The sequence below is a fragment of the Pituophis catenifer genome, unplaced genomic scaffold (assembly GCF_029215685.1).
Source record: "Pituophis catenifer annectens isolate HBS135680 unplaced genomic scaffold, rPitCat1.0.hap2 SCAF_2, whole genome shotgun sequence".
Taxonomy (NCBI): Eukaryota; Metazoa; Chordata; class Lepidosauria; order Squamata; family Colubridae; genus Pituophis; species Pituophis catenifer.
The window spans coordinates 95,985,971-96,013,573 of record NW_027256882.1 but is presented as its reverse complement, the minus strand read 5'-3'; the positions used below and the strand labels follow the sequence as shown (position 1 = coordinate 96,013,573).

At 40.3% G+C, this 27,603-nt stretch overlaps 2 protein-coding genes across 5 annotated transcripts in view; one reads left to right on the top strand and one right to left on the bottom strand.

Annotated features, from left to right (window-relative positions):
* Window positions 1-305: 305 nt before the first annotated feature.
* Window positions 306-9,993, bottom strand: ATOX1 (antioxidant 1 copper chaperone). The gene is made up of 4 exons (XM_070933861.1): window positions 9,866-9,993; window positions 4,452-4,527; window positions 3,201-3,371; window positions 306-560 (listed from the first exon to the last, which is right to left on the bottom strand). Exons 1-3 carry the CDS (start codon window positions 9,869-9,871, stop codon window positions 3,247-3,249), a joined length of 207 nt encoding a protein of 68 aa, XP_070789962.1. The 5' UTR covers window positions 9,872-9,993; the 3' UTR covers window positions 306-560; window positions 3,201-3,246.
* A 9,945-nt stretch (window positions 9,994-19,938) lies between these two features.
* G3BP1 (G3BP stress granule assembly factor 1) overlaps window positions 19,939-27,603 on the top strand; it is a 33,964-nt gene continuing 26,299 nt past the window's right edge. For all 4 annotated transcript variants that reach the window (XM_070937202.1, XM_070937200.1, XM_070937201.1 and 1 more), the window contains exon 1: window positions 19,939-20,040. The gene's annotated coding sequence lies outside the window, so the exon portion shown is untranslated. The remainder of the gene's footprint in view (window positions 20,041-27,603) is intronic.

Here is a 27,603-nt window from a genome sequence, read left to right as displayed (position 1 = left end):
AAAGGAAGGGAGGGAGGGAGGAAGGAAGGGAAGCACTATTTGTTATAGAAAGGGAAATGTAGTAAGAGTGAATGTAAGTACTACATGGGCTCAATTTGGCCCTGGCACATTCCTGTATATCCTTCTGCAATCTGAGATTCTCAAGAATATTTGACGTTCTTCATCATCCCTAGCATCATAGCCATTTGTTGGGCACGAGTTTGCACAAGTCTGCTTTAGAATACAGGTGAATATAAATCAAGCTAATTTGCTTCTTTTAAAAAGCTACTGGTTGCTCCTAAAGAAATCCACGGAGTCAAGACTGCTACATGAAAATAGGAACAGCTCCTTGCTTTATTACAAGATCATAAAAGAAGAATGCATAAGCGTTACATTTGTGGAAGGAGACTTGGGCCATCTGGGGTCACATTTTTCCCTTAGTCCTTTTCCCCAAGGAAAGTTGTTTTCTTCCCGCCTTTTCTCTCTTTTCCAACATCTGGGCAGGCAACTGCAGTCAAAGGAACAGGATTGACGGGAGTAGAAGTAACTGCCTTCTTACTGAAGCCATGTTAAAAGCATTGCTGGAAAACCAGAGGAAGTAAAAGAATTAGACACGATCTCCACCTGCTGGTGGAACTACATAGCACATCTACTTTAAGCAAATTTGTGGTAACATTATCAGAATTTATAATGCCCATACATTCACAGTATAAGTCAGTGATGGCTAACCTTTTCGCCATCGCATGCCAAAAGTGGGGGGAGCACGAGGAGAGGGGGTTGTGCACGCACGTGCCCACACCCATAATTCTATGCCCCGACCCCCCTGCATGCACGCGTGATCCACTTACACTTCCCCCCCGCTTTTGGCACACAATGGCACAGTGGGCCCAGTAAGCCCGTTTTTCGCCCTCCCCAGGCTCCAGAGGCTTTCTAGGAGTCTGGGGAAGGTGAAAACGGCCTTCCCCATTGCTCCCCGGAAACTGGAAACGGTCTGTTTCCCTACTTCTGGTGGGCCCAGAAGGCCCGAAAATTGGCTGGCCGGCATGCACATGTGCGCCGGAGCTGAGCTCGCGTGCCCACCAATATGGCTTCGCATGCCACCTGTGGCACGCATGCCATAGGTTCGCCATCACGGGTATAGGTAGTCCTTGACTTATGACCATAACTGAGCCCAAAATTGCAAATCAAGACAATTCTTAAGTCAATTTTACCCCATTTTACAATCTTTCTTGCCATAATTATTAAGTGAATCATTGCAGTTGATATGTCGTTAAATGAATCTGGCTTCCCCGTTGATTTTGCTTGTCAAAAGGTTGCAAAAAGTGAGCCCATGACCCCAGTTATACTGCAAATACATAAATACATGCCAGTTGCCTAGGGTTCGAATTTTGATCACGTGACCACAGGGATACTGCAGTGGTCATGTGAAAAATGCTCATAAGTCACTTTTTTCAGTGCCAGTGTAACTTCAAATGGTTGTACAAGGACTACCTGTAAATGGATACAAAATAAGCACAGTGGTTCTCATAATAGCTGAAATTGGTGTTAGTACAATCCTCCTGAATTGCCTAATAATAGCATCCTTTGGTACTATTTGGTGGAACTAGAAACTATTGTCTCTCTTTTACTGTATTTTGAATGTTCCTATTTCTGACTTTACTTTTAAAAGTTCATCCTCTGCTTTAAGCTACTCCAATATGGTAGCCATCAAAAGTCAGTGTAGTTGGGAAGCATGTCTTATGGCTCGTAACACAATAAATTACTTCTGCCACTGTCATATCCTATCCACATTCCTGCAAAAAAAAAAAAAAAAGGCATGCTTCACAGCAATGGATCCTACTGATCTCTCTGTTAAAAAAAAATCCACTGAGATAGAAATATAAAGCCCATTTGTTTAGACTATCAGAATGTGCCCTGCATGGGGTAGCCTTTGGAAATAACTTGGTGTAGAATGTAATATGGCAACAGTACCATTACAGGGTAACCTTGATTTTGAAGTTGCTGCATGGATACTTAAGCTTCCAGGTCCAATTCATAGTTAGTGTTAGTGATTTTCCTATAACGCCCAACACGCTGTTTGTTAGTGTTTGGGAACAAGCACTACTTTGTAAAAACTTACTTTGTCCATTCAGTCCAATCATCTCAAGAAGCTCCAGTAAGAATTCTCCTTCCATGAAGGGGGTTTATTGGATTTGGGCCATCTCTATAGTGGTTCCCATGCTCTAGAACACGGGTGTCAAACTCGCCGTGTCACATTGCTGTCGCGTGATGTTTCACAATGTTTTTTCCCATTCGCGGAGCTGGGGTGGCCGTGGCCTGCGCATGACGCATCTGGCCCGCGAGCTGCCAGGTTGACACCCCTGCTCTAGAATATGATTTCCCAGGAAGTATGTGTAGTCCCTTTCCTTCTTGCTTTTGGTAAGACTCTTAAGACACTTTGTTCTATGATGCTTTTGACCCTATCTGACTGTGTGACTTCATCTTGGTTTGTATACAACCCACTCATTTCTTCTCCAATTTATGTACGGAAAACGTTCAATTTATAATTGTAACCTGAAAAGGGTACTTTTCTGTTTAGGAGGGCTAAAGGTATTTTAACAAATAAATTAAAATTAAATAAACATAGGGCCTAAACACTTCTTGTGGAGATGAATGGCTACTGCATACATATTCCTGTAGTTATTTCTGCACAAAGGCAGAATTTGGAAAGAAAACAGATCGCGCTGTAAGATTTTGGAGGAATGAGGACACCAGATTAAGTTGATGCCTTGCTCTTCCATTTTACTAAATTGGTTATTGGACAGATTTAACTCATCCTAAAATGCAAAGTATGTGCAGCCCTAGCTGTTTGCTCAGCAATCTGCTGGATCAGGCTTCGTCTGGATACTTCCTCTATGTGTGTTCACAGCTTCACAGCTCCAACACAAGTTCAGCTATAACTAATACAACTTTTATTTTGTCTTTTGTGCTAGGGATGGTGTGGTGATGCAAAGCCTCTACTCTTGGGCAGAACCATATATATAAAAACATGACATTAACTCCTTCACATCTAACTCCTTTTATTTCTGCTAATCTGAGGCAGGAGACAGTAGAGTTGATATTCACAAACTTAACATCCGATCAATATATTTTATTATCATCTAAGGCTGCTGTTCCAGCACATTTCACATCGTATTCAGTTCTGCTCAGAGAGCAGTCTTTAAATAATTTTGACAACTGACCTTTCTTAAAATAAAAGAGCCTGATCAGCAACATTTCTCTAAAAGTTTATTTCTCTCCGAGATAGGAGGTATTTTTCCCAGTTTTCTTCAGGGTGTCCAACAATGTATCAACACTGTGATTAGAATCAATGCTCACTTTCTTGTTGGGTAGGTCAACTTCAAACTGAACACCTAAGAGAGGGAAGAAATAACAGGCATGGTATTTCTCACCTAACAGTGAGAACAATAAACCAGCTTGCCTTCAGAAGTTGTGGGTGCATCATCACTGGAGGTTTTTAAGAAGAGACTGGATATCCACTTGTCTGAAATTATATAGGGCCTCCTTCTTGAGCAGGGGGTTGGACTAGAAGACTTCCAAGTTCCTTCCAGCTTTGTCATTCCATGTGTATTAAGGTAGCAGTCCCAACCTTTCCAGCTCAGTGGACCAGTGGAAATGATGGTGGCAGTGGAGGAAGGAAGAGAGGATGGTTTCGTGCAGCTTTCACAAATGCAGCTTCACATGTGTGTACTCACCCACCACTTCCACGGCCCAGTTCTCAACCCTGTATTAAGGATTTAGGGAATGGCACATCTTTCTTGAAATAAAACTGACCTCTAAGAAAATAAATATCTAACTGATCAAAATGATACTAATTTCCATGCCTTTCTACTGTATAGAACAGTTTTATTTATCTATTTGGATACATGGGCATAATAATACTGTGCCGATGTGCACAGTAATGTTGGACTGTACTGAAAAGGTATTGATTTATTTAAATTTGCCCAACACCGGTGCAAACAGAATATACTGACCTAATAACACCTAGCTGACTTGTCAAATTACCAAAGTTACTTGGAGATCTTGCTTACTACATGGTCAAAGTACAAAATTATCACTGGGCTTCTGCTGAAGTGTGCACATTCTCCAGTGTGTTGAATTTATGTTTACTGACAAAGAAATAAAGGGAGACTAAGGTTTACAGGACAATCTGTTATAATCCAGCAGAGGAAATCTGATTAAAGAAAGGGATATCTTTCTCAACAGATATTATTTAGTTCAGGCAAATATTCATATTAACAGAAAGGCAGCCTTTAATAATAAATTCAACACATAAACATACTGAAGCATACATTGGGGGAAATATTATATTAGTGTGGTGGAATTTTCATAAATGTTCTAGAAAGGTTATGAGCAGAATTCTAAGTGTTCCAAGCAAGACAGTTGGAAAGTCTGGTTTAAATTTTAAAGTCTTCCAAGTTTCTCTCACCTACCTCCCAGTTTATTGAGAACACGGGTAACAGCATTGAGGCATCCTTCACAGGTCATATCCACAAAGAACTCATGTTTCTGAAATCACAAGAATTAAAATGATTAAGATTACTGAAATGCATCATTGTCTAAATCAGGGTTCCTCAACCCCTGGGCCGCAGCCCACAATCGGGCCTTGAGCCCTTCGGAACCAGGCTGTGAAAGTGATGGGCAAGCACATCCCATAAAGGTTGGGGAACTCTGGTCTAAATTGCAAGTGCAACGCAGAGCACAATTAAATATTGTGTTAACTAAGAATATTCACAAATCTTCACTCTATAGAAACATAAACATGCCAACATAATTTGCTGTAATTTTAATTGTTAGTTTTAAATTATAAATGCATTACTTTTAAAAATGCAATGTTAAGCAAAATAATATTTCCTTTCATTCATTCATTCATTCAATCAATCAATCAATCAATCAATCAGGTGGGTTACAGAAATAGAAACAATATGTATGCTAAGTACAGACAGGAAATGCTTATATAGGAATTTCCAGTGATTCTTTATATTTTTCCTAAACAATATGCTTCATGCTGTTGGCAGATATCCAAAACTTGTCTTTACCTACCCTACGATGAACCCAGTGTTTCTTCCTGAACAGGTCCCTGAACAAACAGTATATCCAAACAATCAAGTCTACTTTTAAAGCAACTCAAGGGTAGCCATCATGACATCTTGTATTTGAAAGTTCCAGAGAATGAAAAGTATCTGTCTGATGTGCCAGTTGCGCCCCTACTTGGACCGAGATGCCCTACGCACAGTTACTCATGCGCTAGTCACCTCCCGAATTGACTACTGTAACGCTCTCTACATGGGGCTGCTCTTGAGGACCACTCAGAGGCTTCAGCTGGTACAAAATGCAGCCGCGCAGGTTGTGATGGGAAAATCCCGATACTCCCATGTAACACCTCTCCTGCGCAACTTGCATTGGTTGCCGGTTGCCCTCCAGGTGAGATTCAAGGTGCTGGTGATAACCTATAAAGCCCTACATGGCTTAGGCCCAGGATATTTGGCGGACCACCTGTAGCCAGCAACAACTTCTCATCGCCCGGTTCGCACCCATAGGGAGGGCTTGCTCAGGGTGCCGTCGGCTAGACAATGTTGGCTGGTGCCCCCAGGGGTAGAGCCTTCTCTGTGGGCGCACCCACCCTCTGGAATCAACTCCCTTTGGGGCTCCGGCTGGCCCCTGACCTTCGCACTTTCCGCCGCGAATTAAAAACTTGGTTATTCAAGTCCCCCGGCCTGGACTGATGGGGTTTTATATGGGTTTCTAACTTTTATCTGGTTTAATTAGGTTTTTTAACTTTGTACTGTGATTATTGTAGATTTTATTGTTGTGAGCCGCCCTGAGTCCGTTGGAGATATGGCGGCATATAAGTTAAATAAAATAAAATAAAATAAAATAATAAATAAATAAATAAATAAATAAATTTTCATTTGTGTCTCCTTCAGTTATAGTGCTTGACCCTGGAAAATCCTCTTTATATCTGCATTTTCTACACTATGCACTTGATCATAGTCCCCTTGTTATCCATGCTATCTCTAAATCAGGAGTCCCCAACCCCCAATCTGTGGACTGGCACTGGGCAGGGAAAACAAGTAAAGCCCTATCTGCAGGATGCAAAGTCACATGAAACCACACCCACTCTGATCCACAGAAAAACCTGTGTCCATGGAACCGGTCCCTGGTGCCCAAAAGGTTGAGGACCATTGCTCTATATGATTCTAAATATATAGAGGAAAGGATTTTTTACTTGTTATATATCCATTTTTTTTTCAAATTATGCAGTTATAGCCCCCTAACCCAAGAACATTAAATCATTACCTATACTATCTGGAATCTATGAGAATTCAAATCCAATTTATTTATATATGCATTTACAATGGTACTCAACTGCTTTGAAACTCATCGAATTTGGTACTTGAAACTCATCGAATTTTGACTTGAAAATTTTGTCCTGATACTCATTGGTTTTTTGGTACTCAAAGCATAAGCTAGAACTTGTTGGTGTTGGCTGCCTTATGACTTACTATATTATTCCTCATGGGAAAAAATTGTTTGGCACTAATCATTTTTGGTACTCATCGCACCTTCCAGAACCAATTTAAGATGAATACTGAGGAATCACTGTAATACACTGTCACACAAAAAACTCTTGGGAATAATAGAAGAGTAACAATTTCAGAATATAATCTGGAAATATCTGAAAACGGATGAGTCTTTAAGCAATTTATTAGGCATAATCTTTGAGGACTGTCATCTGTTAATATTTTTGCATGTGTGGTATATCGCAGTCCTGAAAATATTGATCTTAAATTGACACCAGTACTACCTCTGTAAAAATGTATATTAGAAAAATGGATAAAGTGAAGGAAGAGGATCACACATTTTAATGTGCGAAGCACAAGTTGCATTCTTTGTAAACAACTCAGCCCTCAGAGAATTATCCAATTGTCTCTGGGCTTTTTGTGCACTCTTGCTAGAATCTGTTGCAGAGGGAGGTAGTCAAGGAGAGAAGTAAGTCATTTTGAGAAGGACTAACTGGTTTTTTAAGTAATACTTCAGGTACATTTCTCAGAGATTGAAATTGGAGAAAAGTCTGGAATCGAAATACATAATCAGACCAGTTTAAGGAATGTGTGGACAGAAGTGGATGCAAGCCTTAATGACATAAGCAGGGCCAAATCTCTGAGTCTATCTTGTTTCCCCTAAGAGACAGACTGAACACCAGAGATTTACTGATGTAACACCTGAAAATTCCATTATTTTACTTTTCATTTTCTATGAAAATAAACTCTTGGTTTGCCTTTATTTATGCATTTGTACCATCCACCAAACTTTGCGCTTCAATTTCTTTAGTTATGTTTAACAAATATTCAACAACGTTCTTTATGGATCACAAGGTGAAGTAGAACTGTCAACATGACATAGCTGCAAAGAGGCAAATGAATTTTTAAGCTGAATCAACAGGAGGGTATAATTTCCAAATCACAGAGGCCAACAGTCCATTCTCTTTTTTGTATTTGACAGTTCTTTCTTGAATTGGTTCTTAAAAGAGAACAAAGAGAATCTAAGAAGTGGAAACTCAATCCTAGACAAGAGACTAAAAAAATAGAAAGAAATTTAAGGAAAGATTGAGCACTCTTCATGTTTTTGAATGGCTAGCGTACAGAAGGCCATGACTCGTCCTTTTTCATGTCACAATGCAAGACCCAGAGTAATGGTCTTAAATAAGGCAAATTACTAATGGCCAAAGCAGTTTGACCAAATCAGAAGATACCAGGGAGTCAACTGGTAAAGATACTTTAACTGCACCCAGTGGTTTAAATGGCCTCTTCCAATTGATGAGCCTGATCAAGGAAAGTACCATACGGAAAACTAAAAATTCTCATATTTATGGTAGTTCCATAAGTAGGATAAGAGTTCGTGAATATCAGTTCAATTAATCAGAAGTATTTGATTGATCTTTTAGGGTGCCACAAGACTCTGTAAAGTTTCCTATTCTAGAATTTGAATTACAATGGACAGTGAGTGAGTGCTATGTTTGACAGCGAAAGCTATTCAGGGCCACATATCCCATTATTTAAAATGAGGCCCATGATGCAGCCAATGCATCAGTATCAGCACAGGAAAAGTGATGACTTCTTTCACCTACCCTCTATCCAGAACAAAGAAAGTCACAGTGGTTAATTTTTAAGTTCTGATGGAGAAAAGAGTAGAGGAAGTATATGGCAGTCCTATATGTCCTTCCATGTCCCTTACAAAGCTGACAAGTTGCCAGTAGCAGTGCAGTTAAGGATGAACATAGGCCTCAGTGATGTCACTCTTTTACGTCCTTCTGTTGTCTCAGTACAATCTCAAATCTCATTCTCCAGCTCACATAAAGCAACAAGATACTTGGATCCCCCTGGATTAGCCAGAAGTGGCAGAAAGATTTGACCTGCAATTATTGGATGAGCCTCCCTACCCATCAATACTTTTTTTTTCACTGTTGCTGCTCCTGCAACAATAAACTTCTTAGTGTGCTGATTATGGATCTGAATCAGACTTTGTGGCATTGGGAAGATCAGAGGAAGGATAGAAAATGAGCTACAAGAGGCTCTGCTAATCTGTTGCATCAGTTAATCACCAGGAGATTTCCATATAAGTGGCAAGTGGTTTAATTTTGCAATATGCAAATAGTCTACTAACAACCAAACATAAAACTGCAGGTGTGGTATTGAAGAACAAGTTCTGAAGAAGAACTATAATGCTTTCTAAGATCCCAGCACTTGATTACATAGGTTCTGCCCTCATCGAGGAAAAACACAACTAAAGTTATTGTAACAACAGGGAAAGGTTAGAGTTACAGGCCATAATTGCATTGTGAAGGACCAAGAAGATGGAGAGTCTTCAGATGTTACTACTTGTCAGCATGTTGAAATGAAGGGCTCCTTTTACTATGAATATGTCAAAGCATGGTGAGCCACCCTTGGTCCCACAATTTTTTTGGCAAACCCTGGATTAACTATTGAAAATTGGTGGGGTTTCTTGCTATTTTAAGGCAGGCAACACAAACAAGCTGAAGTCCAAAAACAGTCTCAGTACAGTTAAAACAAACAAACAAGCCAAAAATTACAACTTAAAATTTCCTATCCCCCAAACCAAGGGACAAAACCCAATAAATCTTGATCTGTTTTCACCTTATTCAGAGTGGTTCTTGCCCTTCTTCTCCAAAATGTTTAAGTGCAGTTTCTACTTTTTAAATTTTCCCACCTCTGCTGTAAGAATATACAAGGCTGGGTTACAGAATGAAATAGACAAAAATGTAATTAGCCATGTTGTATCTCTGTGAATTGTGCAAAGCCAGACCATGTAATCAGTTTCATGTCATGCAAACCCAGTTTAACTAAGGACTAGCATCATAGTAATATAAATAGAGTTAGTTAATTGCAATCCATCATTACTCAATTAACGCTACCAACTGAGGCCTATGTCGGGTTTATGTGCTTCTACAAATGCTCATTTCCTCTTTTTTAAAAAAAGTATTGTCAGGTTTACCAAACTGGGATGTTGTTATACTCAAATACAGTATTCATATACAGTATACAGTATACCTTCCTTCTGGAATCCCAACGCGATTTAGGAGATCTTACAGGCAAGGGAATCAAACCAGGGCGTAAGCTAAACGGGACTCTCCCAAGGAAAGGCGAAGGGCTTCTTCCCCCACAGATAGGAAAACAGCGGAGGGGCACCGGAGGGCTGATGCGGCTACACAGCGAGAAGGATCGCTGGGCAACCTCCTTTGCAGCGCCTCCCTCGGGGCTCGGCCTCCTTTCTCCCTCGCCGCCCCCAACCCGAGTCTCCGATTCACGCGTGGGCAAGCACCTACCGGCATGGCTGCTCCTCCAGAAACCTGCTCGCTCGCTCTCCTCGGCTAGCCCGACTGCTCGCCCAGCTTCAGCAAAGCGAAAGGCCACCCGATCAAACCCGAGCTCGCTCCTCCCAGCGCCGACGCCGCGGCTCCTCCTTTCTAACCCGTGGCTGGCAGCCGGGCAGGCGTGGGTAGGGCGGGGAGAAAGAAGCGGGGCGCCGTGTGTTCTTCGTGCCGGCAGAGGGAGAAATTCCTTTGGGGGGGGATGGGGTTGTCAAGGGAGCACCTCAGTTGGAAGGAGGGCGCCCGGCTGGGGAAGGAGATTTGGGTGGACGGACGATTGGTTCCAGCTGCAACAGCCAGGCATGCCAATGGCATCTTGTGCCCTTTTCCAGAACGGCCATATTTCTGCCAGACTTCTGTAGGCAAGGAAAAAAATCAAAAACCCGCAGTGGGCAAATTCCCCAACAGCCCCAACAGTTTTTTTTTTTTTAATTTGATTTATATGCCGCCCTTCTCCGGAGACTCAGGGCAGCTTACAATGCGTTAAGCAATAGCCTTCATTCTTTTGTATATTTTTATACAAAGTCAGCTTATTGCCCCCACAAACTGGGTCCTCATTTCACCTACCTTAGAAAGGATGGAAGGCTGAGTCAACCTTGAGCCTTGGAGAGATTCGAACCAGCAGAAATTGCAGGCAGCTGTGTTAATAACAGGGTGCACTAAACCCCTGTACTATCAAGGCTCTTCTTGATAGTTGCTTCTTTCTTCCCCCCCCTTTTTTTTTAAGGCGCTCAGCTCAGCAGTGTTCATAGAGAAGGGTGACGCTGGGGTGCAACGCTGCGCCCGCAGAAAAATTCCTCGGTGTCTGCAAGGGCTTTGCCTTTAGCAACGTAATTTGTAAACACGTTTTTGATTGGAACAAAACAAACAAACGAAAAAGCTTGAAAAAATAAAAAAAAAATTGCTGCAGAGCAGCATCATTACAGATGCATTTTTTTTTTTAAAAAAGGGCAACTGAGGCGCAGGGCTTTGTTTGTCTTCTGGGTTACTGGTGTTTTGCAATTGGCAACCGTTTTGTGGGAGTACCCACCAACTTTAGCAATATGTCAAATGAGCTCAAAAAGCCATTTCAGGATATCAATGATTTTGAGATTGCTGTACTCCTAACTAATACGGCCCAATTTAAACTGCTGGTAGTTACCTATAGAACTCTACCGGGATCTCACTTTGCCAAAACTTAACAGGCGAAATACTATGAAAGAGCCAGAGGTCTCCTCCATGGGATCTAGATAGTAATAGGAAATATCTGCAGGGATATACGCTAGATGCAAAATGGTGGATATCATTGGGTGGGCCAAACTCCACCCTTTTGCAACATGTGACACTGCAGAGAGCCCTGCTCTGGAACATGCTTTCCCCAGTGTTGCACTACAGTGTTTAAAAAACTTTTGATGACACTGATTTCCAAAGCAGATTTATTCAAGGGCAAGTCCCAATGAATACATTAAATTTTAAATACATGTGCCTGTTTTGGAGATAATATTGCTTTGTATCTCCTTATTGCAATATATCTCCTTTATTCAAGTATTATTTACGTGATTGTATAAAACCATAGCATGGAATAAAACCATAGCATGAAATAAAAGGCAAGCTAGAAAAACCTAAAATACTGTTAATACAACTGCATCCTGTCAAATGTTAACTGTGGGCCTGATCAGGGTTTTCATCTGTTGTATTCCTGCTGCCCCTCACTGGTTTTCTATTTTGTCTTCCTCAACAATTGGTCAGCTGCCTATGCTGACAAATAATGCATTTTGGTATCTGAGTAAAAGAAAAAAATATTGTCCACAGAGGCTGATTGGAAATTTAATAGAATGTCAGAATTGGTTATATATTAACATACCTCAGTCTATGTGAAAATACTGGCCAGATCAGTGAGTACATATCAGGCTGGCTGAATTTACCTCAAGTTTAAGAGTACAACATGGCTTGTTTGTGGCTGAAATTGGTTATGGAGTTGGATTAACTCAAGAAGTCATACATAAATAAACCATAAATCTGTGCACTGTGTCAGCCCAGCTTTGGTGAAGTGCAACTTGACTTGAAGGAGATAAGTATTGGTCCTTCCATTTAATATATGTCTCTGTGGAGATACCTCATTGTGTAGCTGTGCTGACATAGCATATTAAGCCATGGTTTACAAGATGGATTAGCTAAACCAAAGTCAAATCCACACAATCCTAACATATCATACAAATCAGGCCATCATCTTAAGATGAAATTTGAGAAATTTGTATATAGCATGAATAGAAGCATTGCTTTTCACTCATTAGCACATCTGAACCCAGCCTATTTGTAGTGGTATCCTCATGAAGATATTTGAATCAGGTCAGTTATTTGGTTTAATATTGAACATTATCAACCATTTTAAACATAACTGGACATAATATGCAATATACTGTATTTGGAATGAAGGATTGGAGAATCTTATACAGTATTACAAAACCAATGACCTCAGCTTTCTGAAACATCACATGTATGATACCTACAGTATATATTTCAACAAGATTAATTTTACTGAATTCCACTGGTTTTTATTTGTTCCACTTGTTTTTCATACTTATGCTAGCTATCAGTTTGTATGATTTAATTATTTGCATTCTTTAATTTTATTTAAATTATATTTGCAAAGTGCTGTACTTTTTATTTGTTCTTAAGAAAGTTAATTAAAAAATAGAAAGGTAAAATATTGTCAAGTGATTCATAGTTACTTTATGGGCATCTCTTTAGGCATCCATAAAACACAACGGTATGAAAATAATAATGCAAATGAAATAGATGGAATGACGCAAGAGGGAAAGTCACATTATTTGCATGACAATGTGTTCAATTTTACTTGCTTCTTATGTTACTGTGCATGTCCATAACAGGTCTAGGTAGTTTTGTCAGTCATACTGAAATAGTTTGTCATTATTTTGGGATGTTTTCCAATTTCCCAGTCTTGTTTTATCTGATGGTTTTTTGGAAGAATGCAATGCAACTATTCTCCAGATTGAAACCTTATCTTTGAATCACAGACAATGTAGCAAAATTACCACCTTTTGCGGCAGCTGATCAATATCTGTCAAAATATTAAATTTACTGACCATCCTATATATTTTTAAGGTTTTTGGTTGGCTAAACAAACTAAAAAACACAAAAGCAGCACAAGACAAAACAACGATGTTCAATAAAACGATCACCAAGAAAATAAGCTCAGAGGACAGAAAATGGAAGAACAGGCATTTGTTTCTTTGTTTACTTCCAACTTAAAAATAGCAAAAATTGCTGGAAAATAAGAGGAAAAGTAGTAATTCCAAACAGCTGTTGTTAAGATGTGAGTTTGCTGCTTCTTCATCATCATCTCTGCCATTGCTAGTTGTGGAGATGTTTAAATATGATTCCATTCCAGGAAAAGTCAGAGCATGCACACATCAGATTCTCCTTGACTGCATGCAATAAGCTTGGATATCAGTGCAAGATGGTTGTGGGAGCATTTTTTCGAACCATCTTTTAATAAAATATGTTAGTTCAAAAAGATTCCACCAGACTCCTTATTTTTTGTTACCACAGACCAGGGCTGAAATCCAGCAGGTCCTGACAGGTTTTGGAGAACCGGTAGCGGAAATTTTGAGTAGTTTGGAGAACTGGCAAATACCACCTCTAGCTGCTCCCAGAGTGGGGTGGGAATGGAGATTTTGCAATATCCTTCTCCCAGGAGTGGGGGGGGATGGGGATTTTGCAATATCCTTCCCGTGGAGTGGGGTAGAAATGGAGATTTTGCAGTATCCTTCCTCTGCCACATCCACCAAGCCATGCCCACCAAGCCATGGCACGCCCATAGAACTGCTAGTAAAAAAATTTAAATTTCACCACTGCCACAGACTAACAGGCATCTCTGTTTGCAATTTGCAAAACACAAAAGGTGATATTTTGAAGGAATGGGAATGTATCCACTAATTTTGAAACTTGATGCTTCCAGTTGCAGGAGACAACTGACTTTTGCCAATGTTATCAAAAATAATCCTATGGTGTGTTTAAATCTGTGGAAACTGAAATGTAAGCAAAATTATAAATAGCTTACGTAGAAGCTAGCATTCTGGGAAACTTAATTTTTTTTTTTAAAAAAAAATAAGCTTTTAAAATCCAATTAACTAATAATTGGGTTCATCTATATTGTGGATTCAATGATTGGTTTAGCTGTTTTTATAATTGGTGTTTTCATTTGTACTGCAGTATAGTGGAAACCTATAATTACATTTAATTACATCTAAAGGAAAACTGAATGCTAATACTCAAAAACATTAACTGTAATGCGTCAAAAGAGCAATACATCCAGGGCTAGTTGCTTAGTCTAAATTCCATAAGGAATGGCATTCTCAACTTTCACATCCTTAATTGGTTTGCCAGATACAAAATTCTCCAACATTTTTCAAGTTTAGTTTAACTACTTAGAGTACATTAGAAGCTATTATATTTTACACTACATATCTTAAATGTTTACATTAAATGTTTACATTTAAGATATCTTAAAAGATCTTGATATTTGATCTAAACTATTTTATTAAAAATGATTAAAGCACCTTAAATCTATTGTGAATCTACTTACATTAAAAGCTGAACTTGAAAATCATCTTTGAAATTCTTAAAACTATTTTGAAGACAAGGCAACATAATATGCATGGTTTTTTTTTTTTTTTTAAAAAGCATGCAAAATTGATTTAGCTGTGTTATCAGTTGTAAACTCAATTACCTGAATGAAATAAATGAGCTGTTTAGATAACAGATCTACAGGATCATGCTATAGTCTTAAAATAGTTGTAGCAAGTGACCTTTAGAACTCAATGAGACACTCAGGAAATCTCTGGCTTGTCTGGGAACTTGAAAGATCTCTGGAAGAAGGCAGTAGGAAAGAATTCTGTTCTGTTGTCAAATAAACTGAATGGTATGGTTAAGTTCAATGTGCGGGGATCCTTGTCTTTCTACACTTGAAAATGCAGAATTTGGGGTGGGAGCAGTGAGTAAGTGCTGAGTGACCATGATCGGAGGAAGGGAATTTTTTTAATACAGGCTTCCTCCACAAAGGCTGGATTCTCAAATTCCAAAAGGCCACGTAGGCTGGAAATTCTGGAAGTTGCAATCTGTTTCCAGAAGCTACCAGATTGTGACAAAGGTCCTTTACCAAAAGAGGGAAGATTGATTTGTGGTTTTAAGCTGTGATGTAAGTTATCTTTATACTAGAAGGCTAATAATTAGATGGGATCTCAGGTTATTTAAAAGGGATGTAGATTCTGTGATCATTTATTTCATCTGTAAATGCCTGTCCCAAGCTACTGATTTATGAATTAGCCGTGTGCTGTACTTTATATCTGAGAACAAATGAGGGGTTTAGAGATAACAAAAGTCCAGTTTCTGCAAGGATCTAATAGAAGACAAAGTCTCTTTGAGAGCTATTCCAAGTGAAGGGATAAAGCTTCCTAGATATATACCTGACTTCCTGTTTTAAATAAATGTTCTCAGATGCTCTGGAGAGAACATCGAAATAACAGGAGCTTCTGTCATGATACACACAAAATCAAGTTGTGGTTTTTTTTGTCCAAAATTACTCAACGTCCAATACATATACTGATTGAAATATTAATGGCTTTTCAGGGAGAATGTTATTTTTGATTGTACACTGAATACCCTGTTAAAACCAATTATCTGCTACTGTTGTTTCATTTTGTTGCTTTTTTCCAACCTTTATGCTATCCAATCACTTTCCCAGATTGTCAAAAGCACCTTTGTGTATAATTTAAATGTATACACAAAGTACTGTATGCTAGTCCCTTTTTAACATTCTGATACCTCAATACTCTTGAACAATAGCTATTGAATTACAGAGTTGGAAGTGGCATTTCTTCTCATTGAAAATCCATTAAGGAAGGAAAAGATGAAATTGCTAAACAATATATCTTGATAGCTTGCACCACTAGGAGCCTTTTGCCTGGAGAAACTCTACATTTTTAAGAATTTTAAAGCAAGGGAAATATTCATTATCTGAAATATTATATTAAAAAAACAAATTCTGATTGAATATTTATTATTTGATAGTACCCTTTTTACTCCTATATATTAATGTTCTTCTCTCCATGTTTGGTGCAAACCTAGGTTGGCAGGAACAGATTTTTTCTTTTTTTAAAAAAAAACACATGCTTTGTTAGATGATCAACACCAGCCAGTTTCTTTTTCAGGAAATTTGTAGATGGAACACAATTTAAAATCATAATACAGCAGCCAGTATGCTATTTATTGAACGTCTATTATTCTCTACACTTTGGAATATTGGGGGCGGGGATATACTTATAGTAAAGTAAGAACTGTGTTTTTTTTAAAAAGTTGATGAAGGTAACACTAAGCCTACATCAGTACTATGATAAATACTGGATAGATGAGAACTTATATCTTCCCATTAACTAGAATCTAAGCAAAAGCATTTTAAATTGTCAACTGTAAAATGTACCTTTTTCCCTGTACTATTCAGTGGCATTAAATTCAGATCAGAGAAAGAAGGTGGAAGCTTGCTTCTATTAGTGGAGCTTTTTATTATTTAGTTACAAGAATATTAAAAATAGTCTTAGTCACTTTCTGCAAAGGGCCATACAGATCTGGTTAAAATGTACAAGAGTTGATCAGATGTAAGACAGGACAGAATTTCTATATTAATTGTTGTTTAGCAGGATTTTACTTTGTTGAAAAAGCACAATTCCTGAAACTTTTGTGTAATTTTTAGGTGATCTTTCTTGCATCTAGTCATTCTATGCTGTATACATGTAAATTTAAATTATGTGCTGTGTACATGTAAATTTAAATTATACATGTGAAATTATCATTTTTAGTTATCCTATTGATCATACATGGACAACTGATATTACAGTAGTGTATTGTAATATATGTTGATTTTTTTATCTTCCCAAAATATGTGTCTGGCTATGAAATATATAAAACATTGGCAACAACAGGTGCATATATGAGTCCTAACAATATTACTTTGGAGGGCAAGCAGCCTTCATTAAAGTGAGGGAACACACTTTTCAAAGGACTGTACTTTAACTTATTAAGATATAATAAAAAATTGTCTTACCCTTGCAGCTGGGCTATTAATTTTTTTTAAACCCCAGGGGACTCTACAGCCTTTGCTGAAGATCTTGTCTCTATATACAAATAGTCCTTGACTCACAACCAATTGTTTACGACCATTTGAAGTTACAACACTGAAAAAAACCACTGATTTATGACTTTGTCCTCATGCATATGACCATCACACACGTATCGGTCACTTGCACAAGTGGGGATGTGTGTCTGTGCGCTTGCCCACCACTTCTGCGGCCCAGTTCTGAATGGCTGATGGCCTGGGAATTGGGGACCTGTTATAGAAGATCCTCTATGAATGAGATGATGAGTTGAAACTAACTGCAGGGGATGTTTAGATTACAGATAGTCCTCAATTTACAAGCATTCATTTAGTGGCAGTTCAAAGTTACCATGGCACTGAAAATCCATCCTTCTGAGGTGGGTAAAATGAGGACCCAGATTGTTGGGGGCAATATGCTATTTAGTATACTGTCTTTGGTGTAAGCCGCCCAAAGTCCTTGGAGAATGGGTGGCATAGAAATATGAATAATAAATAAATAAATAAATAAATGTGATTTATGACTGTTCTTCATACTTATGACCACTGCAACATCCCCATGGTCATACAATCATCCCCATGGTAACATGATCAAAATTCAGGCACTTGGCTACCAGCATGCATTTATTATGGTTGCAGCATCCCAGGGTCATGTGATCAGCATTTACAACTTTCCCAGTCAGCTTCTGACAAGCAAAGTCAATGTGGGGAAACCTGATTCCCATAATGACCGCTTGATGCAGCAAAGGTCATAAAATCAGGCAAGACTCACTTAACGAGAGTCTTGCTTAACTTCAGAAATTCTGGTCCCAACTGTGGTTATAGGTCAAAGACTGCTTGTATATTGATGCTGCCAATATTCTCTCCCAAAGATGCTTTTCAAGAGGCCACTGGACTTTCTGGTTTTTTCTTTGAAGACATTTCGCTTCTCATATGAGAAGCTTCTTCAGCTCTGACTGGATGGTGGGGAATGGAAGTCAGAGTTGAAGAAGCTTCTTGGATGAGAAGCGAAACGTCTTCAAAAAAAAACAACAACCCAGAAAGTCCAGTGAAAAAGCATCTCTGGGACAATCATGACTTGGATGACTGAGAATCTTCATAGATATGTCAATACTCCAGTAGTCACACTGCAAAATGCATTGTAAGCCGCCCTTCTCTGGAGAAGGGCGGCATATAAATCAAATTAAAAAAAAAAAAAGCATCACACTGAAGTAAGATGGCCCTGGAATAACACAACCTTACTTAGTTGTGAACCAAAATTAAAATGGGAAATCCATTTGGGAGAAGAGAAGAGAATAGAAGAGGAGAGGAGAGGAGAGGAGAGGAGAGGAGAGGAGAGGAGAGGAGAGGAGAGAAGAAGAATTTTTTATTGGCCAAGTGTGATTGGACACACAAGGAATTTGTCTTGGTGCATATGCTCTTGGTGTACATAAAAGAAAAGATACATTTGTCAAGAATCATAAGGTACAACACTTAATGATAGTCATAGGGTACAAATAAGCAAATAAATCATATTAGGAAACAGTCAATATAAATCTTAAGGATACCAGCAACAAGGTTACAGTCATACAGTCATAAGTGGGAGGAGATGGGTGATAGGAACGATGAGAAGATTAATAGTAGTGCAGACTTAGTAAATAGTTTGACAGTGTTGAGGGAATTATTTGTTTAGCAGAGTGATGGCGTTTGGGGAAAAACTGTTCTTGTGTCTAGTTGTTCTGGTGTGCAGTGCTCTATAGCATCGTTTTGAGGGTAGGAGTTGAAACAGTTTATGTCCAGGATGTGAGGGGTCTGTAAATATTTTCACAGCCCTCTTTTTAACTCATGCAGTATACAGGTTCTCAATGGAAGGCAGGTTGGTAGCAATTGGTTTTTCTGCAGTTGTAATTATCCTCTGAAGTCTGTGTCTGTCTTGTTGGATTGCAGAACCGAACCAGACAGTTACAGAGGTGCAGATGACAGGCTCAATAATTCCTTTGTAGAGACTGGAGCAAGCCCTACCTTAAAGCCTAAATCTTCATTTGGAACTTGTGGGTAAGCTTTGATCGGATTTTACGTTCTGGTATAAGAAACATAAAAGTCCATTGGGGGCGTCAGCACATTGGTTGCTTCTACAGGACTCGGTCACACGGGTAATTACTTCGCCCGCCCGCCCGCGGAGTTAACGAAGGTCGAGAACAGATATTATTAGGTTCACGTCTTGCGACCCCCGAGAGTTCAGTCGGTCAAGGCGGATCAGAGCGAGCAATACGGACTTGAGCTTTCAGGAACAAGGGGGCAGCGCAAGACTGGCTTGTTGGGAGGGGCGTGATGCAAGGGGCCCACTTCCCCCCCCCTCCCGTTTATTCACTCAGAACGGGACTCGTTTTACGGGTGAGGTGCTTTCCTGCCTAAAGAGGTCCGCATCGCAATTCTGTCAACCACCCATTACCGTTCGTCGTAGTGTAATTGGACTCTGCGCCCGGTACTGATCCGTAGCAACGCCCTTTTTTACACGGGGTTTCCGAGTCTGATTATCTAGAGTTTCAACCGTGCGGCGCACCTATCCTTGGCGGGCTATCTAGCCACGCCTCCGCGGCATCTTTCTCCTAATAATGAAGGTAGCGTCGTCTCGTTGGTCTTCGCCTGAATCTATTCCTTCTATTCCTGCCTTAATAGGCCTTTTGTCAGCACGTATTGGTTATGGCAGGCATCAATCCCGCTCCTCGTTCTCCTCCTCCCTTTAACGCTGTTGGATTATTTCCTTGCCATTCTGAAAGCTGTCCTTACCCCTTTTTTCTTGCGACCTATCGATCTCCGAGACGGGAACTTGGCCGACCGCTGATTGGATGTGGGCATGCAATAGGGTTAGGCTGCGCGACGGGTATATTTACCCGGCGGCTGAGCACGCTGTTGCGTGAGGTGCTTCCCGTCTCTCGTCGTGCGTGTCTGCCTCGTTCGGAGTAAAACCTCCTCTCGTCCAGCTCCGCCTCGCCCTCAGGTTGGTTTGGCAGGGTAGGCCGGGTCACGTCCTTCATGGGGCTGCAAACGGCTCCGTCGTCACCATCACCATAGATGCGCAGGGCCCGAGCGGCGGCGACAGCAGGGGCGGCTAAGGTCCTCCTCCCTCCAGTTCCTCACTCTGGGTTCGGGCTCTCTCGGACTGTACGGCCTTTTTTCGGTTCCAGAGCTGGGCGGAGGAGGGAGATGCCGCAGGCTGCTTCTGGTGGGGAGGATGGGTGGGTGGGGGGGCATCGATCCTGTTCAACGGCCCTGCAGGAGGCTTACGGCCAAAGGGTTTCGAAGTCTGCCCGTCGGCGTTGGACTTCAGCGAGTGGCGGAATGAGGAGGACGTGGTGGGCTTGGGAGGGCCGGCAACGAGAGAGCGAGTGAGCGAGCTTCGCCTCCTCTCTCTCTCTTTCTCTCTCTCTGCTCCTTTGTAATGCGGGAATACGTGCCTGCGGGAGCGAATCGGCGGCGTTAGCAGGCCCGGCCGGCCAAGGGATGTGAAGGACGGGAGGGTCGGCCTAACGCACGCGCGTGGCCGGGTGGATCGTGCTTTTAGACTTGACCGGGGGGGAGGAAGGGGGCGACGACGACTCTTAAGCCCGCCCCGGAGACGGTAGTTACCGGTGCCAAATCTTCTCTGGCCCCCCCTCCCCTCCTTGTGCCCTGAAAAGGGGAGGGGGGAAAGGAAAGGTGGCCCCGCGCCCTGAATAGCTCAGCGAAGGAGGTGGTACCTGAGCGGGTCTGTAAAACGCCGCGGGCCTGCCAAGGGGAGGAAACGGGACGCTGAGGCTCTTCTCTTCCCGATTAAAAAAAAAAAAAAAAAGGGCGAAAATCCGCGTCTTCGGCGGGTGTAAAGGCGGGAGAACGGTAAAACGAAAGAGGCGTGAGAGAGGCCGGTCCCTTTTTTTTTTTTTTTTTTTACCCGTAGCAGAAATAGCTGCATGTAGAGGACAATGGTGTCCTTCAATTGCGAAGGGGAGAAAAAAAAAAAAAGAAGAAGCAGGCATTGGGTAAAAAGGGGGCAGCGCTACAAAGTGAACCAAGGTGGCGGCGGCTTTATTGTGCGACTCTGGCGTCCAGCTCCGAGCTTTGTCTGTCGCCTCACCGAATTGACAATTTCATTCCAGCTCCAGCAGCAGCAGATCTAAGATGGAATATATTATATATATATATATATAAAAGAACCACGCAATTGTGTTGGAAGGGCTAAAAGAACCGAGTCCTTCCTTCCTTCCTCAGGCCTGTTTGTGTGCAGAAAGGTATGCGCAAGAATGCACAAAATCTCTGCGTTTAAAATCATAGGCGTGGATTTTGCCAAGACTTTTGAGCCCTTCAACGATTCACCTGTCATGGAGTTCTACTCTTAAACCCAGGAGTCTTTACAGAAATCGTTCATATCTATGTTCACTTGGCAATAGAAATCTGGGGTGAACATTGTAACTAATGTGTAAACTGTGTCAAGCGGGAGCTTTATAATCTAATGCTGAGTAGTGCAGGGTGTAGCCATGTTTCCAGTCAGTGCTATTTTTGTCCTATCTGCAGCATTACCTTTAGGAAATGTGGCTGGATCTAAATTTTATGTATATGACTCCTTTATATCTTCCTATTTGGAAGCCAAGAAAGTTGTGGTTTGAATGTAGTAGTTCGTTGAATGTACTTCTATTAAACTCAATACCACAGTTTCTTTTGGACATGCCAGTTATCTCCCCTTAAGTTAAAGGCCACAATGAAATATCCTAATGGGTATTTTGATCTTTGTGCTGGTGTTACATACTAGTGTCACAAGTATGTCTTGGAGCCTGACATGGCTTTGCATACATCTTATTCCAAACAATTTTATCTAAATAGAGTTTTATTTTGAGTGCATATGAAAAATAGATTTTTCCCCCTTTCATGCTTTTTAATATTCCTTTTACAAGGAATGCCGTCGATTTGTGTCAGAATTTTTTTCACAGAAAAAAGTTTTCTTATGAAGCTTAAAAAGATTTTTTACTAAGAGAAGGTTAAATTTTATATGACATAGGGAACAAACAGGAAAAAATCTAGCTTGACTTCCTTTTGCTGGGTTTGGCAAAATATTTTTAGGGTTAGGCTTGGTAACATGCATTCTGCAGCAAAAAAATCATTTTCCCTTTCTAACTTAAAATAAAGGAATAATTTGTATGAAGAGAACAGAAGAAAAGTTTTCATGCATCTGCTTGTGGTGTAATTATTTTGTAAGTACCTCATCTAACTTTCCATTGAGAACAAGTTTGAAAATGGTGCTCTTACTAAAATTACTCTTTTACTAACTTGCCACAAAAAATGTTAAAAACTTCCATTTCCAACTGGTTGAGGAATTGCTGTAAATTAACACATTTTTTCCTTGATTTTTTAAAGATTGGGCCATATGTGATAGCTTCTTTATGAACGTAGAAAGCTGACCAAATGATAACGCAATTTATATCCCTCTTCTTGCTGGCAAAGAATTTATTGTGAATTTCTAAATGTTGGGAGTGTGTTGCTAAATCACATTCTTTTATTTGTGTTAGTATTGTATATATAACCAAAGAAAAGCCATGGGCTGGACATTTCTATGGAGACCATAGTGTATAGTGGGAGAAGCGTTCATAGTGCAGGAACTATTTTATTTACCATGTTGAGTTTATTCTAGTGAGGATGAAAAGGAAAGTTTTTCCTTTTCTGACATGTCTGTTTCTTTGATAGCAAAGTAAAAGGAGCAGCTGAAGTATTAGGATAGTTCCTCCTACTCTGGGATAAGATTTGCACATTTTACTATTTGCAGTTTTACTATTGAAACAAGTGGCTGCAGACTTGGAAATTTCTGCTTCTGCTAACCTAAGGACTTCCATAGCAGATTGGCCTCACTGGTGGTTTAATCCTATAGCTGTTGTTAACTCTTAAGATGTCAGAGTAAAAATTAGCTTAATAATGCATTTTAAGAATATCCCCATCTGCAAAAAGGATCTTTCACAGTGATGGGGAATATATGATATCTCATAGCACCTAGTGCTCAGTGGGAAAGACTACTAGATATTTGGTATTTGAAGGCCAAAGTTCCCCAATCCATAGTTAAATATAGGCTGAATATTAAGTAGTGACATAGGAGGCTCAGTACACAATATGTAATGGTTGAATAAAATCCAGAAAGTACTAGAGAAAATAAATGGATCGCCATCCATGTATGGGTACTGTTCTTATTATTTGAAAAGGCCAAAATTAATTGGTATTAGCTAAAATGAAAAAAGATTAACCTTGGTATCAGATGTTAACATTAGTTGAATATAAAGAACTACTTTTAATGATAAATATTAAAAAAAATCATAATAATGAACACATTGTTTTTTGAAAATGCTAGTAATAGTTGTTGCTAGACCACCTTGAATTAGCTCACCAATGTTGCTGTCTAACTCATAGAAATCAGTATGCATTCTATCTAGTCTGCCATAGGGTTTGGTGTTCTCTCCTATTCAAAAACTACATGAAGCTGCTGGGTGAAATTCTCCATCGCCATTAGATGAGGTATGCTGATGATACCCAATTATATCTTTCTCCTTCTGGGAAATCAAGTGATGTGTCCCAGTACCTGGTGGTTATAGGGAGCTGGATGTGGAACAACATGCTTCAGCTGAGCCCTGGAAAGACTGAATGGCTCCAAGATTTCGGGGCCCTCCGATTCAGGAACTTTGCCATCTTTGTTATAGGACAGATTTGTACTGCCCCAAACAGACTTTATGCAGTCTTGGGATCTTCCTAGACTTTCAATTCTTACTCAAACAGCAGGTGATAGTCATGGCTAGAAGGGCCTTTGCACAGCTTCATGTTGTGTTCTGGTTGCTCCCATTCCTGGATTGGGAGGCTCTGCTTATGATCACTCATGTTCTGATCAACTCTTGTACTGCAATGCACTCCAAATGAAGAGTATCTCAAAGTATCAATCTGGTGCAAAATATGATGATGTAGGCAATTATATGTTCCCTTGGCAAAACCAAGGTGTTGGTTTGGCTTTTAAAGCCCTTTATGACATGGGCCACACTATTTGAAGGACTACTACTCCCTGATTATCTCTGGCCATCTGATCAAGTCTAGCAGAAAAGGTATGTTGTGAGTCTACAAAAAATGTTACACGTGATAAGACCCAGGAGGTGGGCCTTTTATGCCTTGTGGAACCTAATTCTCCTCAAGGTGAGACTGGCCCCATCAGAAGTCCCTCAAAACATGATTGGATCAGTAGGCTACAGGGTCTCCAGGAAATGGTTGCATTGTCTATAACATCAAATCCTCTACTAGTTTGTAACACCAATCAATGTATTTAACTATATTTTTTTTAAAAAATATTGTGTCTTATTTTTATTATATGCTGCTCATAGTAACAGTTTGTGATATTGGCAGCTCTGTAAATAAGATGCAATAAATGAGGTTATTATAGTTATGCAAATTTTAGTTTTTCTACATCCTGCACTCCTCCTCCATACATGCAATTGAAAATTCTTATGCTAAAAAGGACTTAATCCATTTCTATCAGTTTATATTGTCTTACTATCTGAATCCAAGTTTCAGCATTTTTGGTCACCATGATTAAAATGGGGTGCCTTAAAGAGTGACACCAGATGCTCCCAAATGTGATCTTGTACAGATGGATAGATGATGTAGTTGAAAGCAACTGAAGAAAATGCATGGTCAGTTTTACTGAGTCTTCTATATTTTTCTCTTCTGCTGCTGGCAAATGTACTATATAGTATCCATCACATTCCTCCTTGCTGGATGGTCAAAAACTCTAAGCAGTTTACGAATAACTATTTCACAGTTTTAAAAATGTGACAACAGGAAAAAAAAATTGCATGCCAGATTGAAAAAAGTTCTATTAATCCCCTGGCTTGAAGAAGAATAATATTTCAAATAAACTTCTGTTGTGTATAATTCTTTTACTTGTAACATCTTACTGTAAGTTATTCCCATGCATTTGGTGATAGAAGTACCTGCAGATTATGTGTATGAAGGTGAATTCCCTGGAGTCTTCTGGAACATTTCACTCTAGATCAGGTTTGTCAAATTCGATTTCATTGAGGGCCACATCAGGGTGGTGTTTTACCTCGGGGAACTGGGATGGGTGTGGCCAGCATGATGTCACTTGTGTCGGGGGGGGGGAACCTGTGGTGGCCCGACGCTCTGCCAGCGAAAACAGGCTTCTGAGCTTCATTTTTGGCTGAGACTGCCAGCGAAAACGGAGCTCGGGGGGGGCATGTGCAGCCTTGTAAGCTCTGTTTTTGGCTGGGACTGCCTCCTGCAACTCTGCCAGTGAAAACGGAGCTCAAAAGGGCCGCATGCGGCCCTTGCAAGCTCGATTTTTGCTGGCAGAGGCACCAGGGGTAGGTCCTTCACTATTTCCAGGACACCCCTGCGGGCCAGATCTAAGCATCCCGTGGGCCAGATCTGGCCCCCGGGCCTTGAGTTTGACACCCCTACTCTAGATGTAAAGGCAGATCTATTCCAGTTCCTAGATAGTTGGTGCCTAAGTATGTTTTTACTTTTATAACTTTCCGGTTACATATATTGGAATTTCTGACTATAGTAGTCCTCGATTTACAACCATAATTGAGCCCAGAATTATGATTTTAAGTCATAGTGGCCCTTAATTGGGTCACCATGTGACTGCCTAATTTTATGATTTTTTTGTGCTGGTCGTTACAATGAGCAGCAGTCGTTAAAACAAATTTATTATATCTGTGAGTGTTTTTCATTGGAAATCAAAAGTAAACCCTGGAAACAAATGCTGAAGGATGCTGTAAACAGCTATGAATGTGAGCAATTGCCAAGTGTCCAAAATGAGACCACAAGACTTGGGGGTGGGGGGGAACATGTGTGGCTGTTGGAACTCCACCTTTTTGGTGGTCCATCGTAATTTCAGGCAGTCACTAAGCAAGGTCGGTCTATATAGGATTTTTTTGCTGAAGGGAAATACAGAATCAGATTTTGTTGCTATGCCCATACATTATTGAAAAGCCTTATAGAGTTATTAACGGGTAAGGACATAATGCTGAAATCTGAAGACAAGATTTGTGAAAGCTTGTTGTTGTTAGTCATGAAGTCGTGTCTGACCTATCGTGACCCCATGGACAACATTCCTCCAGGCCTTCCTGTCCTCTACCATCCCCTGGAGTCCATTTAAACTCACACCAACTGCTTCAGTGACTCCATCCAGCCACCTCATTCTCTATCGTCCCTTTCTTCTTTTGCCCTCAATTATTCCCAGCATTAGGCTCTTCTCCAGTGAGTTCTTCCTTCTTATTAGGTGGCCAAAGTATTTGAGCTTCATTTTCAGGATCTGGCCTTCTAAAGAGCAGTCAGGGTTGCTCTCTAAGACTGACCGGTTTGATAGCCTTGCAGTCCAAGGGACTTGCAGGAGTCTTCTCCAGCACCATAGTTCAAAGACCTCAATTCTTTGGCACTCAGCCTTCCTTATGGTCCAACTTTCACAGCCATACATTGCAACTGGGAAAACCATAGCTTTGACTATACACACTTTTATTGGCAGGGTGATGTCTCTGCTTTTTAGTATGCGGTCTAGATTTGCCATAGCTTTCCTCCCCAGGAGCAAGTGTCTTTTAATTTCTTGGCTGCAGTCCTCATGTGCGGTGATCTTGGAGCCCAGGAAAATAAAATCTGTCACTACCTCCATTTCTTCCCCATCTATTTGCCAGGAATTGAGAGGGCTGGATGCCATGATCTTAGTTTTCTTAATGTTGAGTTCCAAATCAACTTTTGCACTCTCCTCCTTCACCCACATCAAGATGCTCTTTAGTTCTTCACTTTCTGCTATTAGAGTGGTATCATCTGCATATCTGAGGTTGTTGATATTTCTCTTTGTGAAAGCTACCAGGTCCTATTTTCCCTCTCAGTAATGTTCTTGATTATTGAGGGGGAGAATGGGATAAGGTAGTTTTCACATAATGGAAATTGGACAATTTCATCTACCCCGTCCCTTCCACAAATAGAAACAGTAGTTTGGTTATGACCTGATTAATTATGTATCCTAATTGGTTTGGAAAGTGAGATGAAATATATCACTTCAAATATATGAACCCAGCATAAAGAAAAGCACTTTCCCCCAAAATAGCTCCAGTTACCAAAATTAAATATATATTACAGTGGCTTTTCAACATTTCTATTAAGAGGCGTTCTATAATTCTAATTTGACCATATGGGAAGCAAGTGGATGAATTCTCAGTAATATTGTTTGCTGCACTATATCAAAGATATGCAGCTCCTGGTTTCCCAACATGTTCCATATTGTTGGTCATTTTGTGAGAGTGCTCCCAATATGCTCTTCACTTTCCAGGGACACTCCTTTGCCCTCCCCCTCCTCAAATCAGCATTAATAATTGCCATGAAAATCATTTCTTTGGGAGCTTGGCAACCTAGTAGTGTCCAGGTCTGTTGAGTTATAGTTGATAAATTGAAATTGATAAAGCTGGGATAATGTATGATGCAAATCATCATCTGTGGTACAGAACCAATATCCAGATCAGAATGGCATTATAGTGCCCTTGTTTCT